This window comes from Pectinophora gossypiella, chromosome 21, assembly GCF_024362695.1.
Source record: "Pectinophora gossypiella chromosome 21, ilPecGoss1.1, whole genome shotgun sequence".
NCBI lineage: Eukaryota > Metazoa > Arthropoda > Insecta > Lepidoptera > Gelechiidae > Pectinophora > Pectinophora gossypiella.
Window position 1 is genome coordinate 3,957,409 of NC_065424.1, and position 17,855 is coordinate 3,975,263.

The 17,855-nt window shown below is 37.9% G+C and overlaps 2 protein-coding genes across 4 annotated transcripts in view; both read right to left on the reverse strand.

The window, feature by feature from the left end:
• The window catches only part of LOC126376630 (probable peroxisomal membrane protein PEX13), a 325,664-nt gene that overhangs the window by 290,740 nt on the left and 17,069 nt on the right, over positions 1-17,855 (reverse strand). The gene's annotated exons all lie outside the window — the stretch shown is intronic.
• Positions 547-17,344, reverse strand: LOC126376638 (UDP-glucose 4-epimerase-like). 3 transcript variants are annotated; one of them, XM_050024168.1, is made up of 9 exons: positions 17,288-17,344; positions 17,025-17,131; positions 8,822-8,953; positions 6,903-7,023; positions 5,982-6,095; positions 5,473-5,652; positions 4,825-4,938; positions 4,072-4,243; positions 547-3,683 (listed from the first exon to the last, which is right to left on the reverse strand). In XM_050024168.1, exons 2-9 carry the CDS (start codon positions 17,042-17,044, stop codon positions 3,451-3,453), a joined length of 1,086 nt encoding a protein of 361 aa, XP_049880125.1. In that variant the 5' UTR covers positions 17,045-17,131; positions 17,288-17,344; the 3' UTR covers positions 547-3,450. The 3 variants fall into 3 exon arrangements, with proteins under 3 accessions (XP_049880125.1, XP_049880126.1, XP_049880128.1); XM_050024169.1 differs by lacking the exons at positions 17,025-17,131; positions 17,288-17,344 and adding an exon at positions 16,301-16,396; XM_050024171.1 differs by lacking the exons at positions 17,025-17,131; positions 17,288-17,344 and adding an exon at positions 14,320-14,398.

Here is a 17,855-nt window from a genome sequence, read left to right on the forward strand (position 1 = left end):
ATAAAAGACAACCTGCAGCCTGGCACTGCCACCGAAAATGCTTGTAACTTAACTTTTTCTATTCAGTACCAATGCTTTAAACATTTGTACCTACTTTCGAAGAAAGTTATAACACATTCAAGGTACAAGGTGCCCATAAATAGAATAGTTTTTTTTTTTATTATAAAAGGACGCCACACACAAAAACAAGACATGATTTAAAATTTTTCGCCGAAATGATCATAAGGTGGTGGTGTTTTTAATGATCATAACAATTGTCTATCATGTTAAAAAGGAAACTCAACTCCACCAACCCGCAGTGGAGCAGCGTGGTGGAGTATGGCCTATACCCCCGCCGGTTGATTGAGCGGAGGCCTGTGCCCAGCAGTGGGACGTACATAGGCCGTTTATGTTAAGTTTTTGTTAAAAAGGACACAAACCCTCTGTCGGATTTTACGACATACCTGGTGAAGAGAAATAGCTGAATGTGGTCTGTTTTTATTCGCTCCCCATCCAACATTAATCCTTTGCTGACTATCTAAAGGAAATGACACCAAAGAAACTCACTTTATAGAGCATAATTTATTTACATGGTAACATAACCATAAGTCCAAGAAACATTTTAGCATGAAAGAGCACCACCAAATATACATAACAGGCTCACGACTATCCCAATTGGGGTAGTCAGACACATCCATCGCAAGATGAACCAAGTGCCCACACCGCACTGAGCTTTCTGACCAAAGTGCTAGGTGGTGAGCCGTAAACAAATAAATAAAAAAAATGTATTTAAAAAAATATAATATTTTACGTTAATAGCTAAAATAGTGAGGGACCTTCCAGGCTACGTTCCACAAAAACAATATAGATGGCGCTGTACACATTTTCCCTCGTTTAACCTTTTAATTTCATAGATAACAGACATGCATCTTTTATCTATGGTTTTGAGTATAAATGATGACCCTTTTTATTACTGATCAAAATAAAGAGAAGCAATACGCGACTTATTGTAGATTTGCCGCAGATGGCATTAACTACTTGGCCGGACAAATGGGGAGCGCTGAAGGCTCTCACCCGGTATAACGTTTAAGACAACAGGCCTGAGGGTGCCCAGTTGGGCGCGAACCTCGGCTCAGGGCGTCGTCTGAGAGGAAGAATATTTGAAAGGATCAATCGACCCTAGTGGGTCGATAGCGATAAGCGCTGAATGAGGGAAATCGTCGCCGGCGGGGTCGGTATCGGGGTTCTGAAGGTAGCAACACAATTCTACATACATAAGGTGATCCAAATATCAAGTAACAATTATTTTTATATATCCTTCTGCCATTACATTGTATTTTAGAATAATTATGTACCCGAGTAATGAGAAAATAAGTAATTGTCGCGTTAAAGCTGTACAACGCCATCTATATTGTTTTTGGTGAACGTAGCTAGAAAGTTCCCCATTAAAATGCCTAGTCGCATTTCAAGGAATGATAGTTACAAATAAATGCCAATAATAGAATGTATAACAATTTTAAGAAAATAAATATTTTTCTATTAATCACAATAAATGTCCTGTAATAATTCCAACACAAATTTTTACATACATACATACATAAACTCACGCCCGTAATCCCTAATGGGGTGGGCAGAGCCATAAGTAATCAAAGACAACTTGCAGCCACTGTTGATACGATGTCGTAAGCTGGATATGATGAACCTTATGGTGATAAGGGATCAGCCTATCGCCCATAACATTAGTCCATCATGTTAGAGGACACAATCCCTCTGTCGGTTTTTACGACATGCCCGGGAAGACAAGCAGCTGAACGTTTTCTATGTTTTTTATTTGCTCCCAGAACAGCATAGAAGCAAATTTTTAAATCCTCTTTTCTACTCTAACTTATTTTGTTAAACAAAGAAAATAAAATCTTTAAAATAAAATAAATATTTTTGTTACTAAAATTAAATAACATTACATGTATGATAAATAAATAAAATAAAAATTATACTCCCTGACCGGACCTCTTTTTAACATTAATTTTCTTTTAATGCTTTGATGTTCTTTTTTGTATTAGTGTACACGTGGAAGTGGTCATCCCACTCGCGTCAAACAGTACAACGAGACAGAAGGCAAGAGGGAAACCACTGCCCTATTTTTCCCTAAAAAGTAGCATGGAGAATGCTACACCAACAAGAGAGTTATGTAGATTTTTGCCCCGATTCCTGCAGACACCTCCTAATTTTACTTTACCTTATACCTGTCATTTTCTTATCCGCCAAAAAGGAAAGGGACGGATGATTGACAGCTCTTAATTTTCGGAAGAATGAGTAAAGGAATGAATAACCCGGGCCAATCAAAAAGGTATCTCCCTGGTATGCAAACCGTTTGACGTGTACTGTCAAGTATATCTGTCGGCTCATTAGCCAATGTAATTTTTTTCTAGAATTGTTTTAGATTTGTGCTTAAAATTGACGTGTGTTCCATAAATTTTATGCTTGTCGATTACCCGTTTCTTTCCTTTTCGGCGGATAAGAAAATGACAGATATAACTTAAAATAAAATTAGATGGTGTCTACAGGAATTAGCACTTTTATTGATATAATTAGAAGTTTTGAATGAATAGTTGTCCGACCAGGGAGCATCACACTATTACATAATAAATAATATTCCTTTTGTATTTCACTGGTAAATGCTTTGGCATAAATCTTTGTACAACATGGTGTTATTGCTTTGGTATATTTCATAAACAGCCTCCGTGGCTCACGATCTGGAGGTCCAGGTTCGATTCCCGATGGGGACGTTGTCGAAATCACTTTGTGAGACTATCCTTTGTTTGATAAGGATATTGCAGGCTTGAATCACCTGGTTGTCCGTAAAAGTAAGATGATTCCGTGCTTCGGAGGGCACGTTAAGCCGGTGTTACTGGCTATTTATGCCGTAAAAAAACACCTCTACCGACCCGCAGTAGAGCAGCGAGATGGAGTATGCTCCATACCCCCTCCGGTTGATTGAAGGGAGGCCTGTGCCCAGCAATGGGACGTATTTAGGCTGTTTACGTTATATTTCATAAAATAAATATTTGACTAAAAATAAGTATTATGGCAACACAATAGGAACATTCCCGCAATTTTCAAATAATACATTAAATATTCGATAACTTTTGAAGTCTGTTAAATAGGAATGGCACTAAATACCTAAATGTACTTACGATTTACGTTAACTTAAGTTTAAAGAAAATATTTTTCGTCATTAACCCTGGATTTTACTTTGGAATACATATTATTTAATATTATGCACTGTAGCAACACTAATGAACCGATCCAAAATTACTGTCAATGTTTTTTTTCATGTCTATCAAAGATTATTCTCCTCTGCTTACCATTTAAATCGAAATCCTGTAACAAGCAATTTTAGAACGACCCCTACCGTCTCCCTCCCACCAAACCGACCTCTAAACGTCAGAGAGAGACAACTATACCCCCAAGTTACTTCTTAAACCCGTTAGGATTGTTGTGCTGCCACCGCCACGTATCGGCGCACATGTCTTCGAGCGTCCTTGTCGCACGCCACCCGAGGAGCCGTTGCGAGAGCGAGACGTCAGCATAGTTCTCAGCTATGTCCCCCTCGCGACGGCCGACTATCTTGTATGGAATCTGGCGACCGCTCACCTGTTCGAACGCTGCTATCATTTGTAGGACTGAATATCCTGTGCCCGTGCCTGGAAAATTGAAAAAAGAATTTGTTTTTTTTTTGTTATAATGTAGCGATGCCTATGCATATACAGGGCGATACTGGCATCGTAACAAATATTGAGGAGGATGATTCAGACCATGATTCTGAGTTAACATCAAATGGAATTTTCCGTCACAAAATCCATGTTTTTTTTTATTATTTCAATTCTATACTTTTGCGATGGAAAATACCATTTGATATTAACTCCATACTCTTAAGAATAGCTGTTCAAATAAAATGCAATATCGGTTGTACGGTCACGAGTACTAATATGTATACACTTTGAAACCATGTCACATTAACTTTTTTGACACATTAACACTTGTGGACACTATTTTACAGATTGGTTTTCTATTTGTTACACTAGGTCTTACCCAAATTGACAGCGTGGAAGCCGCCGAAGCCGGGCTGGTGGAACAGCTTGACGGCCTTGACGTGACCTTCAGCCAGGTCCTGCACGTGGATGTAGTCACGTACGCCAGTCCCGTCCACTGTCGCGTAGTCGTTGCCAAACACTTGCAGCTCTTTTAGGCGGCCTACTGCAACCTTATGGAGAAATAACTTGTTAATATGAGGACAAATCGTAAACAGCCTTATTCACATCATCATCATAATCTCTAGAGTTATCCCGTTTTTTACAAGGTCCGCTTACCTAAACTGAAAATTTGGCAGGTCCGGTTTTTTACAGAAACGACTGCCTGTCCTTCCAACACGCGAGTGGAAAACCAGCCCAATACAGCCTTCTTCACATTTAAAACAAGCAATTCATTAAATTAAAAAGCAGTTTTATGTATGACCAAGATTATTGAAGACGTCACCGTTTTATATTCTCATACAAATGGCATATAAAGGACCCATTTAGACGTTTCCAAAAAAGTATCTCATTTGACTAGGTTGTCATCAGCCCTATTGGTGTGGTTGGTCATCGACACACAGCCCACCTACACGAGAGAAAGTAACTTAAACAACCTATACATGTCAATCAAGCGGAGGGGGGTATGGAACACGATGCTTCACTGCGGATTGGTAGGGCTTTTTTATGGCTAATAGCCGAGATCAACGGCTATTAGCCCTCTGAAGCACAAAAGCGAAGCGAGAAAAGATTAAAATACATTATTGTATATTACCTGTGATATATACGGCATCAGGTTGTTAGGTATACCGGAGGGATCTTCTCCGATGCGTCCGCTACGGTGGGCTCCCACTGGGTTGAAGTACCGTAGCGACACGATCATCCATTTCTAGAACGATACGGGTATATTCAAGAATATTGCTCAGGGGGGTTAAAATGGCCACATCAAAGCAATTCATCTAAGAAAGCAATATTGCTATTTGACATTTGTTTGCATTGCGCACTTACTTTTATATGCGCAAATGTCAAAAAGCAATATACATATAGCAGGACCGAGATATAGTACATCACCTAAAGAGACGGGAGATACGTCACTCTAATCACGCTACGTTTGAAGGGATATAAATCCGCACTATTACAGGATAGAGCCAAAGAGACCTCAGGAAAATGAATTGTTCCGACAGCTGTCGCTATAATCAAGCTATTTATGGAATCGCCCGAACCTGTTTACAATGCACAGGGTAAGGGTAAAAACTCAAACGCCGCTGCTCCCAACCGTTCATTTTTCTATTGTAAATATCGAAACTTCTAGAAAAATCGTGCAACTGACAGAACTACCGACTTGCCATACAGATTGATGACCCTTGTTTATATTCAACTTTTCCTGCTAGTTGTACTAATAGCACAATGATGGAACACTCACCGGGTCACTGCGACAGACGTCCTTCATGATCTCCTCACAGAAGTATTTAGACTTGCCGTAAGGACTGGTCAGCCCACGCCCCGTTGGGTGACCTTCGTTTATAGGCAAATTCTCCGGCTCGCCGTAGACGGTGCACGAAGAACTATATACCAGCTTGTATACACCGAAGTTGCGCATCACCTGGGAATTCCGTATTGTTTTAAAGGTCCATACTTAATACTACGTAACATCTGGTGTTATTTTGCGGAAATCCACTTAACATTTTCTACCTAATTATTAGTAACAAACAAACATTATTTGTAACCAGTAACACTGGAATTAAGAAAATTACAATTGAAAACATTTAATTCTAGTTTGGTCCCTTTTTGGGCGCCAATATACGTTAATGGCGCCCGAAATGGTAAAGCATGGGAATGAACCACCGCGGTGATGGGAAAGCTGTGCCTAGCAGTGGACGTTATAGCCTGTAAGCATTATTTATGTGTGTAATATGCTCATGTATATCTTACCTCTAACAGCGTGCATGTGCCAGTGATGTTAGCCTGGTAGTACTCGAGTGGCTTCTGCACGGACTCGCCAACTGCCTTCAACGCCGCGAAGTGGATTACACTTTCTATATCATGCTACAAAAATGATCATCATTTGGATTAAGTACCTATTTGAATACCAATTGTAAATAATTTGTTTTTTTTTTTTATTGTAGTTCTGCGACTAACTTAGTCTAGTTTAAATATACTTAAACACTTCAGTTCATTTAATTAATGAATGACGGCAAACTAACATTGATAAGTTCCAAAGGCGGCTATTCAAAAAAATCCCCATAAAATCAAATTATTATCAATGGTGTTGACATAGTGTTTCTTTGTTTGTTTCTTGTTAAAGTGGTGTAATTGGAACACTGGCCAGTAAAAATCAAGTTAAAGGACAATGAGTCAAAACGTCCCCCTCTATCAACAGATTCTAGACATATCTCATTCGAAGCGTCTTACTGAGTTGATTATTTTTGTTCTATGGCGACTTTCTTGAAATACGCGGTGTTTAGCCGGAATTCGGCTTTTTAACTACGATTTTGAGTACCGCCTGGTACAACATTGTTTCAAACAATTTCGATTTTCGACAAACTTCTATTTTTTTAAATTTTATTTCTAAATCTCATGGAATTAGATACTATTGAAATACAATAAATTACCTGTTGGAAGGGGGGGGGGGGGGGGCGGGTCTCATACAGTTGCGGTCATGGTCCTTTACCGATTTACGTAGTTTTGTGAAAGCTAACGTTTGCAAATTAATGGTTCATAGCAAAAAAACATTCGGTCTTACCATACTTTTGATTTCTTTTTAGCTAACATTTTAGAAATAATAGTTCTTCTGAAATTACATTCTTACGAGGATAAAATATATAGCACTATACTATGACAGTAACAACTCACATGTTCAAATATCTTGCTCAGTCCGTCTTTGTCCCGGATATCCACGTCATAGAAATGAATCGTCTTGTCTGTAAGCTCCTCAATTATCCTGATAGGCTCCGGTTGCTTCTGGCCTTGGGCTCTGTAAAACAAAAAAATATATTGTTATTCAACCTCAAACAATCGGCTAGTTTCCATCTAGTCAAATCAGTTACTTTTTACTAAACGTCAAAACACGAAATTAGAATGGAATTTGTATGAAAAAGCACACTGTGACGTCATAGAAAAACGTGATGAAACGTCGGACTTATTATTACGTTTTTCTTGATTAAAATTCATAAATAAGTTAAATAGAAAAAAGAAAATGTGTTTCGTTAGTTTTAGATCTGTCTTTACTTAGTAATCAGAATGTCATAATTTATCACGAACCTAGTACGCGACCCAATTGAATTTGAACCAATCAAACATAATAGGCGGCAGAGACTCAAGGCATAGATTAAAGAATAATAAGTATCCGAAATGAAAAACTTTTTAAAACTAAAATGGAATAAAATATATACCGTTCTATTTTTAAATCTTTAGTAAGCTTACATGTTCGGGCCGTTATTAAGTTCTACGTTTTGAAGGGAAAAAATAGCAAGTCAGATTAAAGCCAAGCTGGATGCCGTATTAGGTGAGTCTTCTCCTGCGATGAGTACAGTTCACACCTGGGTAACCGATTTTAAACGGGGCAGAAAGAGCTGTGAAGACGCCCATAGAGCCGGACGTCCAAATGAGGTCACAAATGAAGTATGATACGAAAAATTTAAAAAAATGATCTCAACGATCGACGATTGAAATTACGAGAGATAGCCATAATGGTAGGGATATCATCGGAACGAGTTTTTAATATTTTACATGAACATTTGGATATGAAAAAGCTTTGCGCGCGATGGGTGCCGCGTTTGCTGACTGCAGACCAAAGACAGCGGAGAGTGGATGATTCCTTAAAGTGTCTAGAGCTGTATAAACATGATCCTGTTGAATTTTTGCGGCGATATGTAACCGTTGATGAAACATGGATTCATCATTATACGCCTGAAACAAAAGAACAGTCTAAACAGTGGACTAAGAGCGGTGAACATGCGCCTAAGAAGGCAAAATCAACATTATCGGCTTGAAAGGTGATGGCTATTGTCTTTTGGGATGTGCGAGGTGTGATTCACGTGGATTATCTTGAAAAGGGTAGGACAATTAATGGACAATACTACAAAAACTTGCTGCAAAGATTGAATGAAGAAATTCAAAGGAAGCGACCTCATTTAGCGAAGAAAAAAATACTGCTCCACCAAGACAACGCACTTGTTCACACTTGCGCTATAGCAAACGCTAAAATCGAAAAATTAAGCTATGAATTGCTGCCGTATCCACCTTACTCGCTAGACCTGGCTCCGTGCGACTTCCATCTGTTCCCAAATTTAAAAAAGTGGCTAGGTGGCCAAAGATTTTCTTCAAATAAAGAAGTTTGCACAGAATCTTCTACCAAAATGGTATAAAAGCTTTAGAGAAGCGCTGGAATAAGTTTGTAGAGAAAAATAAATCATTTTTGTGTATAATATTAGCAGTTATCATTTTCATTTCGGATACTTATCAATCAGCCCTCGTAAGAACGGTAACTCTCCACCCCGCACCAGCGGCTGAGCTAGGTTTACCTCACCCCCTTCGGTCTTAGTTAAGTCTTCAATCGTATGGCGTCAATCAGACGTCACACACAGAGACGCGTGTACGATAACGTCAATGTGTAGTGTCTGTATAAAACGAGGTGTTTTGTATGAAGTGTCCGTGACCTTGACGTTGGCAGAATCATCGTTTCTGAACGATGCGGCCACAAACAAGAAAATAGAATAGAAATGTCCGTGGTTTGGTTATGTGTTTATTTCTGTTCTGAGGTATTAACCTACCTGTACGCATTGGACAGATTGTCGACTACAACGATGTCGATGTCGGTGCCCTGTCGTTCTAAGAGGGTGAGCACAGTGTGGGAGCCCACGTAGCCCGCCCCGCCGGTTACTAGGATTGAAGGCATTTTACTTCTGAAAACAAAAAAATGTTTAAGTTAAATACCTAATACTTAATCCAAAACAGTCTCCGTGGTCTAGTGGTTACAGCGTTAGGCTCACTATCTGGAGGTCCGGGTTCGATGGGGACATTGTCGAAATCACTTCGTGAGACTGTCTTTTGTTTGGTAAGGACTTTTCAGGCTTGAATCACCTGATTGTCCGAAAAAGTAAGATGATTCCGTGCTTCGGAGGGCACGTTAAGCCGTTGGTCACGGCTATTAGCCGTAAAAACACCTCCACCAGCCCGCATTGGCGCAGCGTTGTGGAGTATGCTCCATACCCCCTCCGCTTGATTGAGGGGAGGTCTGTGCCCAGCAGTGGGACGTATATAGGCTGTTTAGTGTTTATGTTGTATGTTGTGTAATCCAAAACAACGCATCTTCTTCTGTCATGTGCTGGTTGACACACTCATCAATCGTATCATATACGCACGCCGGTTAGGGTAGATCGTACCTTTCTAACCTTTTCTAAAGACATCTCCAATTTGTACATTGTTTTAGGTTTACGCGGTTATTATCATAATTAAAACACATAATAACGGGTTCTCACAATATCGGGAGTCTCATATCCCTGATTTAAACGCGGTAAGAACCCGCTTCGCTTTAAATACTGCTTTGTGTTTCGTTTTTTTTTGTGTCAGGATTGAAGCAAACGGAATTCCATAGATTTTGCTTAAAGATAAACAACCTACATAACGTACGTTCCACTAAGAGAAAATTAGATCGAAAAATATTTTGACGCGGACGGGACTTGAACCCTTGATTTAAAATTATCTCTATTCTATGTATGTTTATTACAGACAGGCAGTTTATTATGTCTTGTGATAACAACATGCGTGATAATGAATACTTTATCTGCCTTGCCTCCCGCGTGGTAAAATGTATGAAATGTAATATATAAATAAATAGGTATAAGTATTGGTAGGTACAAGACTATACGTACATTAATTAAAACGCATAATAACGGGTTCTTACCGCGTTCAAAATAGGGATATAGGGCGGTAAGAACCCGAATTATGATAATAACCGCGTAAACTTAAAACAATGTATATAAGTAGGTACGTATCTTTGGTTTCGTGGTTCGAACGTTCGGGTCACGATCTGGAGGTCCGGTTTCGATTTCCGATGTGGACATTGTCAAAATCACTATGTGAGACTGTCCTTTGTGTGATAAGGACAATGCAGGCTTGAAACACCTGATTGTCCGAAAATATAGTTGATTCCGTGCTTCAAAAGGCACGTCAAGCCGTTGGTCCCGGCTTTCAGCCGTAAAACATTTGCAACCCGCAGTGGAGCAGGTTGGAGTATGGTCCATACCTCAACCGGTGGATTAAGAGGAGTCCTGTGCCCAGCAGTGGGACGTATAAGAAATATTAGTACTTAATATTCTAGATAGATGTCGCCGGCGTCGAGTTAATGACGATACATAGATCGAAAAAAATTCGCATGGACAGGAGGACCCGGTGTTGTAATGGTTAACACGCTCATGCCAGCGTGATATGAGCTGCGGGTTCGAGTCCTATCCGAGTCAGATTTTTTTTTCGATTTTATTTATCTTTGTCAGTTATCTTTGTTAGAATGTATCAAAAGTGGCTGCTATCGTTTTCCGATTCACTTTTGCTTCTGCGCACCCCATTAGGAATTACAAGCGCGAGTTTATTTTATTTTAGTTTATTTGGGAAAAGAACAGTTGTGTTTTATAACAGATTTAAATAAGTTAGTACATTTAAGTAGCTTAACAACAAAACAGTTTCCACAGATAATTCATGTAACCTCTATGGAATTATACAATTTGTAATATAAAAAACTAGACAGTTATTTCAAAGCTTAAAAGTTTACCCGTATCGTAAATATAACAATTCCAAATAAATATCATATTTTTAGACTTGTTTTTATACCGTATTATGATTGCGTTTTATGCATGTATACTTATAGTTGTTTTGAAGATGAAGACCTGATAATCACGCAACTGACCGCGACTTTCATAGCGCAGAGGTTAAAGTTGTGAAGTGGAATGTCTTTATTATTTACAATTGATTCATATGGAAACCATTTACTTTGCTCATGCAACCAATAGTAAACAATACATTAAACAGAATAACTAGCCGCTAGACTCCAGCCACCACGATGGCGACCACGTGTCGGACGACGCTCAGTGGGTAGGCCCGCTACAAGGTGGACCGACGATCTGATGAAGGTCGCGGGAAGCCGCTGGAGGCGGGCAGCGCAGGACCGATCGTCGTGGAGATCCTTGGGGGAGGCCTATGCCAAGCAGTAGGCGTCATACGACTGATAATGATGATGAGACTCCAGCTAGTCTTTTTCGCTTCTTTCACTCTCATTAAAGACTCCATGCATGCTGACTGGCTTAGAGCTTAACTGAGCTTCTTGACATAGCTTTTCTTTAAATGAAATGAAATAAACATTCTGGGGGGTTAAAATGGCCACATCGAAGCAATTCATCTAAGAAAGCAATATTGCAATTTGACATTTGCGCATATAAAAGTAAGCGCGCAATGCAAACAAAAAAAAAAGGCAAAGAAAGAGGGTAGACAGATATGTCTGCCCGTAGAAAATTATGGATCTACCTACTCCACTCCAATCTCACCAGTCATCCCGTGATCGTGGCACTTGCGACAGTGTCGAAATATCGGGAGTCTCATATTCCTACTTTAACCGCGGTAAGAACCCGTTATTATGTGTTTTAATTATGATAATAACCGCGTAAACTTAAAACAATGTTTAAATGTCAAATAGCAATATTGCTTTCTTAGATGAATTGCTTCGAAGTGGCCATTTGAACCCCCCTGATCAGTGATCACTTTATATACGCTTTAGGCCTTACATATAATAGTCAGTACACCATGTAGGTTGGTAACTTTTTAAACAGACTTCTTCTTATCTATCCTCGTAACGCCCGGATTTCCAGACACAATAGTTAAACAATGAGATTTGGATTTTAAAAGGCATCTGGGCCTTACGACCCTATTATATGCGACTTAGACATCGCTGGCAAGAATTGCGTGTAATCAGAATCAGAGTCATTTTTATGTTTTGTGTTTTTTTGACTGTTTTTCTTAATTATAACTACATTTTCTTGATTTTACCGAGGTAAGGATATAACGGAGTACCTATAAACTGTGTAAAACTGTGTGTGTTCTCTATGATCCTGGTACCCCTTCCTATCTACGGTCCCGCTTCCACCTCCTGCCCCCTCCCTCACGTTCTAGGCGTCCATGTATTACTAAGATGCTGCAGATACCTAGGACCAATACCAATTTTGGCTTTCAGTCATTTTCCGTCCGTGCAGCCATGCTCTGGAATAGGCTGCCGAGGGTAGTTCAGGAGAGTTCCTCTTACCTAATTTTTAAGAAGAGAGTCAAAGAGCACTTTTTATCCATAGAGTATTCGTAGTCTAAGTATATTGTTATATATATAATAGGTATGTATGTAGGTCTAGTATATTTTATATGTGTATATATTTATAGAGGCTTAGGCATATGTTTGTGTACTTATATATATATTTTTAAACGGTTTTATATGTAGATATAATTATTATAATGTATTTAATATATTGCACCTCTTTTTATTCTTCCGCAGTTACTCTAATACTACCTCTGGGTTGGCTGGAAGAGATCTCTCTTAGAGATAAGTCCACCCTTGTAAACGTCCATTTCTTGTTTGTGATGTAACTAGTTGTTAAGTGCAATAAAGTATAAAGTATATTAAATAATTTTGGAATGTGTAATAAGTAATACTATTATTAATAATAATGTACTTAACATGTTTAGTTTAACAAAATGAAGTTTAAAACACAATTCAGTATTTGTTATGTTATGTTATGTTAATTCTTTTATTGTTGTAGGCGAGTTTTCAAGGAATTAAAACGATTTATTTGGGGTTTAAAACGGCAACATATGGTTGAAAACGTTTTAAATCAGTTGTTTTACATCTATATACTAGACTATACACCTCTGCCTACCCCAACGGGGATACAGGCGTGATGTTATGTTAATACTGGTATTTTTTGTTACCAAGTGCACTATTCTGGGCGTGACTATGTCTGTCTGTCTATACTTCATTACACCTAAATGAAGAGGACGTAGATAGTAGACACATATCTACTAACTTATAAATATCTGGATTAAGCAAAGCTCTTTATCAGAATGGATTAAATCAATAGCAGGTACACAGCTGTTTCTAGATCGACTGATAAAATAGTATAAATGAAGTTTACTACTCGTGAGTTTCTGGCTGAGACAAGTTCGCAGGGTCGGTATTGGGGTTCTGAAGTGTTTGTTGTCGCCAGCTGATTGACCCCTCTATAGCTAGAGTCATAATATATTTAAACGTGATATTTCAAATACGAATTTCAAGTAGCAATGATAACAATTACCTAATAAAAATAGGTAAGTATACTGGCGCAAGCGCAAACGAAACAGACATTGACGTCATCGACCAGTGCTACGGTACCTACATGATAACATTATCGTTTTTGCCGTGAATACGTCTACCATCACGTCTATAATCCCTATTGGGGCGGGCAGGTATCGCGCAGCTAGTCTAGATATAGCGGTCCTACCTCCTCATGATAAAGTAGGTAATTAATTTAAAAAAATACAATAAATATTCGTAGAGGCTGGAGGCTAAAGTAGGTTACCCTGTGTTTAAGGACGCGTTCAGGAACGCCCGGCGCGTGGCGCGGACTGCGGGAAAAACAAGCGTATGACAATGTACTGAGCGTTCAGGGAGGCGCGCGGCGCGTGACGTGCCAAGACCCGCTGTCACTGAGCTGCGCGCGCCGCTTGAATACTGCATGACACACCGCTTGATGACGCGCTGCTTGACGCGCTTCATAACGTGGCGCGAGACACGACGCGTGACGCCCCGGATTCGATTCCAGTCAATCAATCAATCTGATTGATTGATCAATCTGATATAACGAACTGAAGTATTATACAATATTCCGTATTGTCATTTAAGAATACCCCAACGGCGTCCGTGGTCCAGTGGTTGAACGTTGGGGTCACGATCCGAAGGTCCCGGGTTCGAATCCCGGTGGGGATCACTTTGTGATCTCTGGTTTGGTTAGGACATTACAGGCTGATCACCTGATTGTCCAAAAGTAAGATGATCCGTGCGTCGGAAGGCAGGTTAAGCCGTTGGTCCCGGTTAGTACTTACTGATGTAAGTAAGTAGTCGTTACATGGGCCGTGTAAGGGGCGTTTGGCGGCTCAATAATAACCCTGACACCAGGGTTGATGAGGTTGGTATTCCACGTCACAACCCACAGAAAAAGAAGCACACCCCAGACACTCCACACATAAATGTATTTCTTACCGCGTGTCCGAGCTTTGTCGATGAACGTTTTACTATAGCACATATTTTTTATACGCTTAGTTCACAATGCGCGTGCCTTGTGTTGTGCTCATATTATTATTATATAAAGTGTGAGAGTGTGTGTGTGTGTGTGTATATGTATAGGTATATTACACGGCAATACATATACCTAGTTAATATACTTACTTCGCTTTTAAATTGCCAATTGAGGTTGTTATGCGAGAATTGTTTCAAAGAAACACTCAACTCAATGCACCTATTTGATTTATTAATGTTTGTACAATTCATGGCTGACTTTACAAACTGACGTAACTGCAATTTACTGCTAAAATAATTTGTGTTTTATTGTTAATGCAAAAGGTGCAAATCACATTCGCCAAAAATTTCAGATACGTCAGTTAGTGACGTCAGCGACGAATTGCTTTGAAACGCTGGGCAAGCAATAACGTAGGTACCTACATGTTATTTTTATAGTCATTTTCAGTATTATTACAAAATAAAGACCGAAATATAAACTAGGTTTCATGTAGGTAGATATATAGTTACGCCTCTAACAGTCTCCGTGGTCTAGTGGTTAGAGCGTTAGGCTCACGATCTGGAGGTCCGGGTTCGATTCCCGATGGGGACATTGTCGAAATCACTTTGTGAGACTGCTCTTTGTTTGATAAGGACTTTTCAGGCTTGAATAACCTGATTGTCTGCTCCATACCCCCTCCGGTTGATTGAGGGGAGGCCTGTGCCCAGTAGTGGGACGTATATAGGCATTATATAGTTACGCAAGAAGTTCCGCGGCCGCGGCGGCGCTACTGTCGCAGATTTTCCAGGCTACGTTTCCCAAAAAAAAATGATAATTACCTATTTTCTCATGGCTCGGGGAAAATAATTATTCAAAAATACAATGTAATGGCAGAAACATATATAAAAATGATTGTTGCTTGACATTTGGATCACATTATGTATAGAATTATGTTGCTACCTATATACTTCTCTTTATTTTGATCAGAATAATAATACGTGAAAGATAATAGGTGTGTTGTGCCTGGGTACAACAAGGGTCAGCCTCAAGAACAAAGATAAAAGATGCATATGTCTAAATAAAACACATAATAACGGGTTCTTACGGGAATTATGATAATAACCGCGTAAACTTAAAACAATGTATGCATATGTCTGTTATCCATGAATTTAGAAGGTTAAACGAAGGAAAATCTGTACAGCGCCATCTATATTGTATTTGGGGAAAGTAGTCTGGAAAGTCCCTCATTAGTTTCATTAAAATTCGTCGACTTCTTTCGTAGCTCGGATTATTATTTTAAACCTAGTGTATCTTTAGTCTTGGTTTTGTAATAACACCATTAACTTACACGTGACTATATTCCTTTTTTGCTTTATAAACCAAGTAAATTTTAAGTTATTCATTCACATTATAATATATATTAGCAAATACCATAACACTCATAGTGTTATCATCATTATCAGTCTATGAAATAATACTTGTATGCTTATGGCTTAGATACTCCTTGATAAAAGGTCAATTGTAAATCCAGCTTATATTAAAACCTTTTAATAAATATGGATTACATATTTCGTAAAAAGAAACATAGACTGGTGAAATATATACTACCTACTTATTAAGTTTTAAGTTAGGTAATTCAATGTGTGGTAGAAACTAGCAAAGTATGTTAAGTTAGAAAGTAGAAGGAAATCTGAAGTTCCAGTCCCAGTTTCACCGCTATAGGAAAAAAGTTAGAATTCACATTTTTATTTTTAAACATATAAAATTTTTAAATAGGTATCTACACCTCAAAATGCATTTTAACATTTTATATAAGCATGTAAACTTATATTTCATAACACAAATACCTACCTAGTCGCAATCTCCTCATAAAACCTACACTTTTTTTATGAACATAAATAACCAAAGAAATCTAATATCCAATTCCACATTCAAAAGTAAAATTTAAAAAAATTCAAAGCTTACCTTTTAGTTTACACTGAGACTAAAAAAGCTGTGTTGTACAGCCAAACGTGGCACACGCACTGGACTTATCAAGTTGTTGTGCCTATTACACGCAGATTATGTTATCACAACTTGTATCAATGTGTTCGAGTGGAATATGTGCTGTAATATGTGCTTTATCTTGCATGTTTTGATGATGATTGATGATGTCCATTTTGAGGTTTTAATTATACTAATTTTCATTTCTGTTTCTTAATGGTACACATTATTTTAATGTATAAAATTGGCTTTTCATACTATAATGTTTATTAATTGCACAAAGAAATTAAATAATATTTTGTTTATCAAAACAAAACATGTTGTTAGTAAACCAACCTGTGTGCTAAAAGTTACTTTATACCTGGCTTAGCAAACTATTGATAAAATGCGATAGTAAGAATAATGTAGTAAGATTTATTTATTAAGTTTTAGATATTTAAAAAGAAATACATACCTATGACGATCTTTCTATATTCCTATAATTAAAAACTAGCGAGACTTGAAGTATGAAAATCAATTTAAAAGCACGAATTTCGAAGTTTCTATTAAAAGTGGCCAGATTTTCTTCAAATTACTTGTGGGTAATTACTTCTGCCTTCCGATTCGGGATCACAGGCGCGCTAATGCATAAAATGTGTATTTAAAAAACCTTCAGGAATTTGAAAATTCTTTTTTTCTACAAATAAAGAAAATGCACAATACATACCCATTTGTCTCGGGCTTCATTGTTTAACACGTGAGCAGCTGACTGCGTTCCACAGACGTTTACAATTAATTCAAGGTTTGTTTACACTATACATTCTGTACAGCACACTGAAATTATTCAGAGAAAAGCAATCGTAAACAAAATTCGTCTTCGTAATGTATTACTCAGATAATACATATTTTTACGCGATTTATTTGCTAAAGATGTTATCTTATTGCACTATATATCATACTAAAAGTTTAAAACACAGTACAAGCACGTACATTTGAGGAAAATTAAAGGAAAATCCATATTCGGAAAACTGCTGAAAACCGCAGTTTTGTTTACAAACGTTCAAATACTTAATAATAAGTTTTTATTAGACCTTACATTTAAATTAATTTGATTAACTATAAATAGTTCATCCACTTTAAATGTTCGGGTTTGTATTAAATATTTAAGATATTTTTTTTTATTTCTATTTTTTGTTTGTTGTATTTAAGATACCTACAATTCGGTTTACGATAACGTATTACAGCAAGGTCTTTGTATTATTACAGTATGAAAATACGTTTTTCAAGTTTTTGAACATGTTTCTTCTTTGACAGTTTCGGTTTCGTTCTAAAACAAAGCTTTGTCTACTATAGTCTATTCTATATTTAGTAAAAAAAAACTAAATTAAATTAAGAAAACAAAGTGAACACGTTATTTCTAAAAATATTTATTCTCAATAAAGGTTTTTAAAGTAAAATAATAATTATATACCCCAATAAAACTATCAATCAAATTCAGAACTAATATTGTTAATATTGCCAGGAAATAAAAATCTCCCATATTAATGTCATTACATCG

Excerpts from the sequence above, each read along its gene's own strand:
- LOC126376638 (XM_050024168.1), bottom strand. The coding sequence starts at position 17,044 with ATGAAGCCCGAGACAAATGG. Across the intron at positions 5,653-5,981 it reads GCACATGCACGCTGTTAGAG|GTGATGCGCAACTTCGGTGT; the intron begins GTAAGATATACA and ends CGGAATTCCCAG. Across the intron at positions 4,939-5,472 it reads ACGTCTGTCGCAGTGACCCG|AAATGGATGATCGTGTCGCT; the intron begins GTGAGTGTTCCA and ends GTATCGTTCTAG.